This window comes from Ananas comosus, unplaced genomic scaffold, assembly GCF_001540865.1.
Source record: "Ananas comosus cultivar F153 unplaced genomic scaffold, ASM154086v1, whole genome shotgun sequence".
Taxonomy (NCBI): domain Eukaryota; kingdom Viridiplantae; phylum Streptophyta; class Magnoliopsida; order Poales; family Bromeliaceae; genus Ananas; species Ananas comosus.
The window spans coordinates 6,457-16,303 of NW_017891405.1; the positions used below are offsets into that span (position 1 = coordinate 6,457).

A 9,847-nucleotide genomic window follows, 5' to 3' on the forward strand; every position below is an offset into this window, starting at 1 on the left:
TTAATCATAGTTTACACATGTGATCAGTAAGGCATGAAGAAATATAGATCGAGTGCAGAAAGCGTCACCTCTTCAAACTTCTCAAAGTTCTGAGTGTCCAATTCACCAGTAACCTCAGGTTTGAATGCAGCTTCCATCTGATACAGTTTATCCCATTGCGTGCCATTAAACCAAGGATGGGCCTGAAGCAAAGCATTGGTTGCTGATAAGTTTTGAAACACAAATGAAAACTTAGATAAGAATGAGACAGAAATGCAAAAGTTTGCACCTTTATTTCATGGGCTCCCTTTGTTCCAAGCCGTTGCTCAACGTTGCATAGAAGCCTGCTAATGAGAACTTTAGCTTCAGGCGAAAGTTTTGCATTCTCAGGAAATTTCAAATGATTTCTCCAATTTACAATCTGCAGAATGCAAGTCAAGAAAGCTTTAAGGTAACGCACAATGGACACTCTAGTCCAGCCTATTATACCCTACCAATCCAAGATAAACTTTTACCATAAGGCGGTTACGGATAAAAACATAAAGCTGATAAAAGTATAAAGCTGTTAATTAAGATTTCCCACTAAGTAACTGCCTGTAAGAATATATACAAAGATAAATAGATATTTAATCATTTGACAATGCATATTGTTTAACGGCAAAAGCGTGTTAACAACAAAGATTTTAATCATTTGTCCATTATTTATTGAATTATTCTGAACCCTCCACAATTAGTGCGGGAACATTGCATTTATTGTAGCAAAGCTCGTAAGTTATGAAGGTTTACTGCCTTCCCTATTAAAAATTGGTCATTAGAAAGAAATGCCAATAAATGATTTCCGCAGACCAGAAATGATATATGACATTGTACAACACTCTGGTGTTATATTTGATGAAGAGTCAAGGAAATAATGTTAAAACTTAAAAGGCAATCGAAGTTATACAGCATAATCAATACAATCAGAACCAAAATATCTTGAGAAAGATCAATAATCTTATGTAAAATGAGATTAAAAAAGGAAAAAAAAAACAAAAAAACGAAATTGGGCGCCAAAATTTGGAATCAATTTATCAATCATTTTTCGCCGAGAATTTAACATGCCTTAAAAGTGATAGATCAAGCAAATTACACCATATACTATTGAAACATGCCAATTACTTTATCAAACAATACATCAACCTAAACAGAAAAACTCGAAAATGTTCATTAGCTAGCGTGCACTGATATTCTAAAAAGGCCGACGAAATGTAGCAGGAATCGAGGTGTGTAGTGAAATCGATTACTCGCCGGAATGGGAAACCGGTGAAGTTGTGAATTGTCTATCTTTGAAAGTATGAACAAACTGTTGCGGCAGCGGATGCTCAACCTATAATTAGTTTAGGAAAGAAAATTAAGCAGAATCAGAATATAATTTGTGTAGCAAAAAGAAAATAAGTCGTCTTCGCTACTCAAAATTACTAAATATTCGGTATAAATAGGAACATAAATGAAGGATCATTTATGGCTTCTAAATTTTGCTAATAAACAGTACTGAAACTCTCTTACTTATGACTGAATGTGCGACAAAATATGGTACACCTCACAAAGCATTCTCAAATTTGTTTTGTTTATGTCCTGTTTTGTTCACTTAGATTAAGATCAACAAAATATCCGTATCTCTGAGAAGATTCTTATGACAAACAAACTTACCCAGTCACCATCAGGGCCTGCACCAGGAACCAGAACATTAACCTCACTTGATTTAGCAGTTGTTATAGAAGTCTCCAATGAATCTTTGCCCAGATAAAGTTGGCAACCTGATGTATTGTCTATTGATATTGTCGGCGCTGAGCCCTGAGATTCAAGGGAGAATAAACCCCAAAATGGTATGATGATATCGGAGATTTAAGCTAAAATTAATTGAATACAAATTGAGTGAGTGAAATAAACAAACTTGTATACCTAACATTGCACCTCAACACTGTTGCAGTTCACAATTTCACAAGCTGCAACATCATCCTGAGTTAAAAGATTACACTACACTAATTTGTCATCACAATACATTAGAATCTCATCTAGCGGGAAAATGTAAGCAAGATTTTATGCGTAAACACCATAGTGATCATGCACTTACCTTAAAGAGGATCCCCATTTTAGTGCATTTATCTATGGTTATGTTGTTCACCTTTCCTTCATAGAATAATATGTGCATGCATATACTCAATTAGTTGTGGAAAAAAATGAACTCTTCGGCGAAATTTAGCCACCAAGGAATGGTAATCATAAAACGAATAAAATTACCCTTGACTTGCAATACACTATCTTTGCATCCGTAAACATATACAGATTGTTTTGCATCACAATCATCAATAACCAAGTTCTTTTCTCCAACTTGATTCTCAACTGCCCATCTGCCAAAGTACACATAATCTGGATAGTTACGCAATTATGTACAAATAATTTGAGCACAGTTTAAGAAGACATATTTTTCTTACTTGCGACCTATTTGAAGCTCGAATTTCGGTGTGCTTCTTTTTGAGATGGAAGAACGGCCAGACACGGTTTCTTTTTCAGACGCACTAACGACGCCAGTTTTGTCTCTTCTATTCTTGCTCTTCATGTCGTCTGTCACCTTTCTGAGACCTGAAGAGCATGATTCAGCATCGTGATTACTCCTAGCGCGTAAATCAGAAACATAGTGTTGAGCTTCAAAGGGCGAAAGTTCGCATCTGCACCTGCAGTAACAGACTTCCCTGAACTTATTTCCTGAAACACAGCAAACATCCCTGTGTCGCAGCGCATGTGAGGCGTGGATGGTGCGTGCGTCGTTATCACAGTAGGGGGTGGGGTGGGGTGCGGCGCGGCACTTCACACGTGAGAACGGAAACTCTCGCGAGGGGAAGCTGTACCTCACGTGCGCGCCATCCCCCTCCTCGGTTTGCGATCCCGATCTGACAGGTGGCAGAGCGCTGTTTCCCGTGCGGTGGGCCCCCGCCCCCCGCCCGTCCTAGCACGCCCTTCGCCCTTTTGTCGCCACTCTCACGCTTCCCCGGCAGTTCGTAACGGCATCTGACGCCGTCATCTTCTCGACGGAGCGCCGTTTACCAACGCCGTTATATTTCACTTACGTTTTGCTTCTATACGATGAAAAAGGAAACTCCCCAAAAGAAAAGTCCAAGAAGCAGAACTCAAATGTTCACGAGCCCTTCAGTTCCATCAGTACAATTCCGAGCTGTACCTCAATAACCAGCTAATCGACATGAAAGAACAACAAAAAATAACCTAATATGGCAAAGTTCAAAATAATTTTTTTTAAAAAAAGAAAAAAAAATCCTTTTTATGTACAATTTACAACATCTGTTATCTTATAGACCCCTGCAGGTCGAATAAAGCACGCAGTTGATAAACCGACCAATGCACAAAATGTCGCATTCTTTAACATCATCTTACACAAAGTCACAATATCATGAATCTAGTCAATTCTTCATCATCAACCAATCTGTGTTAATTACAGCGTGACGATAATTTTCGTGTTATGGAGAATTATGCATTGGAGGACAGGTATCAGAATAAACTTAGTGAAGATCAAAATATTGAAGATCAAGATACGAGTGCATCGAACCGAGTACTACTATCATTTTGAGCTATCAAAGACCCATAACCAGAAAGAAGAGAATACGGATACCGCGGTCATACTTTCTGGGACGCATACCCTCTCATGCTGGTAATGTTGTTGAGCTCCAGTTGCTGAAGCTCTATCCTCCTCAGAACTCCCGATGTCTCGATTCTTGAAGAGGGCAGTGTGTCTTCTTTCATGAGGCGCCGCTGCCGTATTCTTGAGATAGCCTGAGTCACGTCGGATATGGAGGGGCGCCTTTTCGGGATCTTGTGCAAGCACCTGTGCGCAATGTTGGCAAGATGCCCCACCTCTTCGGGATTACTTTCACCGATAAGATTCGTGTCAATTATCTCATCCCAGTTGGCCTTTCCATCCCCACTGGTTGCTGCCTGAAAAGTTTGGTGTTTTATTAATAAACTGACTAAATAAAACCGAAGCATGTGTTTTTCATTACGTAACCGTGCCTGAATAGTTTGATAGCCAAAACTTTCTACGTGAAAGAAAACATTCACTCTCTGAATTAGCTAGGGAAATGTATTTTTCATTTAAAAGTAAAAACACCAAGTCATAAGAACTTACAAGATTGATGTACTCCATCAGGCCTTGCTGCGGATTTATGGTTGTTATGAGCTCAAATAATATGATGCCAAAGCTGTATACGTCGCTCTTCTTGGTGAACTTGTTTGTTGACATATAGTCGGGGTCCATATAGCCATATGTACCCTTAAGTCCTGACTTTCGCCCATCGAATACCTCCTCCTTGGATAGCCCAAAATCGGCAACCTGTTTTCATCGATGGCATCAAAGACAGATGTGTAAGGTAAATTACAAGAAGAGCATATGAAATTTAAAAATATTAATGACAGTTATTATTGCCATTTTACTTCCACCATAAGTTAACCCACAGAGAACAATTAAACAGGGTATATGCACACAAAAGTCCAAAAAAAAAAANTAGGACATGTTAGTCCCCGGACACGAGGTCACACATTATCACGTCCTTCTCAAACTAAACAACAAATAAGTTAACTAGTGGACATATGAAGGTACCAGTATGATATACGGTACGTAGGAAGTATTTGATCGAGTGAAAACAAGACGTTAGTTCCGTAATAGAGGTATAGAAAAAAGAAAAAAGAAAAAAGGGTGCAGACAATGATAGTGGTACCCGTTGATTATCTTACTGATTGAAACAAAACTGAATGCGACCTACCAAATGTCGGTGACAGTGGTTAGACGCTTCGAACACCGTGTCGTTTTGGATTTCGACGGCCTAGGTTCAAATTCTACACCAGTACATTTAAGACATGAAACCTCTTGTCGTAATTTCACCTATTTACGAGGCGTACACCAGTCACCTCTATAAGGATGCCACGTGGAGATAGTTGAGGACCAGGGTGGATACCATGGACTGTTGACTACAGGACGTAGACCGACTTACATCGATTACCACCGAATAAAACCATTCATGGAAATACATGAATATGTTTTGTAATTTTCAACTTTCGTTCGTTGTGTCGACGATACCTTCCGGATCAAACCGATGAGTAACGATAAACACGAAAGAAAAGATTGAGTATCAAATACACTAACTCGAACGGCTACCTATTCGAAGAAATAAAACCAATAATGAACCAATAGAATGTTTGAGTAAAAAAAAAGTCTTTTTTCTGTTCGTCCCCTTTATACGATGGTTAAATGTTACAAAACAACGGCGCGTTTTAGGTGTATAAGTTATTAGGTGTGAAACTACCGGATAGATTATATATTCGAAAAGAACGGTCAGGTGAAAGACAAAACATGAAGAGAGAAGGATAATCGATACAAGAATTGATACAAGAGATAAAAAACGAGCCGACAAACGAAAAGAATTTCTTACGATTCATCTAACCTGGTCGCTCTTTCGGACGATTTAACCTAAACCGATCATATAACAAATTTGAACATAACAGCTAGCCTAAACTAACTAAACTCAGCGTCACATAATAGCAGTTGGTATCAAACTTCGAAAGAAACACCCGAAGGTTAAAAGTAAACCGAGAACTAGAAATGAGACGAACGTCGATCGACCCTAGACACAAACCTTCTCATTCCGTATATATTCTCTTGTTTTCCCTTTCCGATTGATTAAAAAAGTGGGTTTTTCTAATAAGTCTATGAAATGCTCTCCTATATGGACCGATTTAGTCTAACCTTGATCGTCATCCTTAGTATTCTATTTGATCCTCATACGTAATTCGAACGCTAACAACGAACTGGCTTTCGTCACATAAGGTGTCGTATTTTAGAACGAACAAAAGCGTCTTTCGGCGTAAACGCGACCGGGTAAATGAGACTGGTACAGAAAAGAGGAAAGTTTTGTAGGGGAAAAACGGAAAAGAAAATAACGTGAATACGAAGAGTAGAAAATAGTAAAGCGCTCGTTAAACAAAACGTCCTGAAGAAAAGCCCCTGCACTATGTGTCTAGACGTCCTTCTTATACGTTAGCTGAAAAAGATGGTTACGTACTGAAGACCCTAACTGAACACAACATACCGAAACACATGGGAAACTTTCGAATATAAAATAAATCCCTTTTGAAGTTTTTTGGGGGGACACCAAAGCACGTAAGAGTGAAACGATGGGACACCAAATTTTGCATAGTTAAATGGGGGGACACCAAAATAAAAATAGAAAAGCCTTCGAAAAAGCAATTATAAAGCAATTTAATATATGTTTTTTGAAGTCTATTGGTAGATATAAATAGCTTATCAGTGAAATCATAGGAAATTAAAATTGAAACAGTGACTAAAATTTTTTTTTTTATTATTTTAACTATTGTTTTTCTATTTTTGCTTTAGTGTCCCCCTGTTTAACTATGCAAAATTTGGTGTCCCATCGTTTCACTCTGACGTGCTTTGGTGTCCCCCCCAAAAACTTCAAAAGGGAAAATAAATAACTATGTAACAAATACTTAGAACCGTGGTAATACCAAACTCAGATACCAGTTTTACTTAAATACGAAAGTGAAACGAAAAGGTAAGGACTCAGCTTCAATGACCTTTAAACCAAAATTTGTTAATTCTAAGACAACGTAAACGAGAAGGAAGAAATTTGGGTTTACCCTGCATATCACGAGTTGAGAACGAAAGAGGTATACAATTAACATTGTAAAACTCTTTCGTCACTCAACTCGTGATCTAACTTTTTGGACGATAACATAATATATCAAACACGAACCAGAGCACTATTTTTTCTTGTGACAATTTAGATACTTCAACTCCACAAACGTACATAAAAACCTGATGTTACGTTCATTTCAAATGCTACTACCTGCTAAGCCTAACTCGGAATTTTACGCCACCCCACCTGGAATTATTCACGCACCCTTTTTTCACGAAGAGTAAACGTAATAAGAGAATCGAAATCGACATCGAAATGAACGTCTCGGTCCAAAACCCTTCGTACTGAGCGTAACTGGTGCACCCCTAGGGGTACACACATACCAACGATTCTTTCTTATGGTGTTTTTTCACCCGAGGACGGCTTCAGCAACGTCATCTGTTTCGTCAACGGCTGAAGACTATGCCCTTCCAATTTTCGTCATCGGGTATTGAACCCACCTTTACTATTTTTTTATTTAGATTGTTAGCTTTTAAATAATCATGTTTCTCTTAATATGAGTATTCTCATATTATCGTCCTGAGCACACACACATATATATATATATATATATATCAAGCCGATGATATGATAACTATTGTGGTTCATGAACCACGATAGCTCAAAAAGCGGCAATCTAGATAAAGAAATTGATAAAAATAGGCAATCTAATATGATAAGTTAGTTGGTGAGTGAGTTGGGATCCCATGGTGATAGTAAGATTGGCTTGTAAGGAATTAGGTTCCCGGCTTTTTGATTATCATGATTTTTAAACCATGATAATTATCATATTATTGCATTAAGATATATATATGTGTGTGTGGTCATATGAAACCTTTCGTATTTCTGAAAGCATGAAAATTCAACAAAAACAGGTATTTTATTATCTAAGCTACCAGCCAGTTTATTTGTACTAGATGGCGTATTTTTGATGAATCTTTACTCTGAAATATCAAAAATCTGAAATAAATGATTAGAACAACTGTCACTATCTGTGTACATAACCCTGGTGTATTGTAAGAGTAAGAGTAAGAGTAAGAGTGAAACTTGAAATGTTGAATTAGACTTAATAAAATCCCTCGGAGTCACCAGAAGAAAAAAAGAAAAAAAAAAAAAATAAGAAGAAAAATTGTGAGATTAGAATGTTTGTTTCAGAGGTTTTTTACGTAAACTTGTAGGTCTAACTTCCTTTTTTTCTTCTTTAAAAGGATAAAGAACCTTTGGTTTTCAAAGCTAGATTATGGCATTAAAGTGTCTCAAAAGTAAGACTTTTAATTTAAAAAAACTATAAAATTTTTATATATTGACCTTAATTAAATCGCGAGGAATAATGAACCCAGATAAAAAAAGTTCAGTGTAATTTTGAAGCCAAAATAAAGTTCTATTTATTTGTATAATAAAAAAAATTTTTAGTATTTTCCCGATTACACATGTAGTGGGTATTAATCGGAAATCTATTAATTTAAAACAAATTAAAACAAATATTACACTGCAAAACGACTGTGGTAGTCGATCAAAACGGTGCAGTCGTCTAGTATTATCTGAGAATATGTAAAGATAAGTATTGTCTAGTCCTGTCTTCGAGGTGGCTAGGCTTAGGTAAAGGTAGGAATTAAGATATCCGCGATTATAACTTAAATATAAAAGTTCTAGCTATTAATAGAGTAAAGATGATAAGCTGTGTAATTTTAAAAGTTTGTAAAATTATTTTAATAATAGTAACTCTTCGTTTTTTAAAATCAACCTGGTTCGACCGAGAATTTAATCAGGGTGTAACTAATATCATACGTACCCACCTGGTTTAAAAAAAAAAATTTTAAAAAAAACAATCCACACACATTCAGGTTCAAACTTAGTGTTGGCAGCTTTAGGTAGTGTGAGTTTTGGTGTACGTAAAAGGTTGGAAAAAGAAAAAAACCGGGAAAATAAGAACGAGGCGCTTTGGGGCTGCTTGGGGGGTGCTCCCCTGAGCTGGCCTAAGCCCAACTCAATTTTCATTTGCCCCAGGCCAGGTTAATCCGCTGAGCCTTACGGTGCACAGCGGGAGGGTGTCCAGGTGCAAAGGTAAGACTAGCAGGATGCACCGTCAACTGCACCGTTAAGAAATCTCAAGCTCGTGCGCTCAAAACTGCTTCAGGACACGAGATCTTAATTTTTTTTTTTTCCTATTTAAAATTTATAGTAAGGATACTAAAGTTTTAAAAAATGAAATCATGAATATTAAATTTCACATAATTAAACCATAAGACATTAAAAAAAAAAGAAAAGCAGTTAAAAAAAACAATTATAAAGCAATTTAATATATGTTTTTTTTGAAGTCTATCGGTGGATTCAAATAGCTTATAAGTAAAATTATGTAAAATTAAAATTGAAACAGTGAATAAATTGTTTTTTTTTAATTACTTACTTTATTATTTTTTTCTTTTTACTTTCGTATTTCATGGTTTAACTATGTGAAATTTGGTATCTTATGATTTTATTTTTTTCACGTTTTGATATCTTCACCATAAACTTCAAAAAGAATTGTTTTAATATAATAAATATTAAAATTTTTATATTATTTTTATTTAATATATAAACTATGTTTAAAATGACGAAATTTCGTTATAAGAGATACTAGAGTAGCCTTATAAAAACAAACTAAAAAAAAAAAAAATAGGTTATCGTAATTTGCTAGAAATTATGATTTGTCCGATATTGCCATTTAAAAATTATTTTTTAATCGAATAGATAGATAAATAAAATTTAAATTTTTTATATAAAAAAGAATTTTAGAGTGGTAGAACATATGTTTTTTTATTTTAAAATAATTATATTTCATTAGTGTATTTAATAAATTTTTTGACATTACGAATTACGGTGTAGATTGATATCTTTTGCGTATTTTGAAATCATAAAGTTTAATATGATATATCAATGTTATTTTATATAAAATCGGCTGAGAAAAAATTTGGTATAAAATAAGATTGCTAAAGTTATAAACCATATACGACCGCGGTAATAATTCATAGCATTTATTTGTATAAAAGTAGTTTATAACTATTTTTAAAAAGCTGCGATATAATTTCATAGCCATATAAATAAGGTTGTATAAATGAATTGCTGAAAATGAGCTATAAAAATGTTTA

At 35.6% G+C, this 9,847-nt stretch overlaps 1 protein-coding gene and 1 pseudogene across 1 annotated transcript; both read right to left on the reverse strand.

The window, feature by feature from the left end:
• Window positions 1–267: 267 nt before the first annotated feature.
• Window positions 268–3,794, reverse strand: LOC109704910 (annotated as a pseudogene).
• On the reverse strand, window positions 3,358–5,782 carry LOC109704909 (calcium/calmodulin-regulated receptor-like kinase 2). Its single transcript, XM_020225684.1, has 4 exons — window positions 5,771–5,782; window positions 5,105–5,182; window positions 4,157–4,360; window positions 3,358–3,966 (listed from the first exon to the last, which is right to left on the reverse strand). The coding sequence occupies exons 1-4, from the start codon at window positions 5,780–5,782 to the stop codon at window positions 3,649–3,651; spliced, it is 612 nt and encodes a 203-aa protein (XP_020081273.1). The 3' UTR covers window positions 3,358–3,648.
• Between the last annotated feature and the right edge of the window lie 4,065 nt (window positions 5,783–9,847).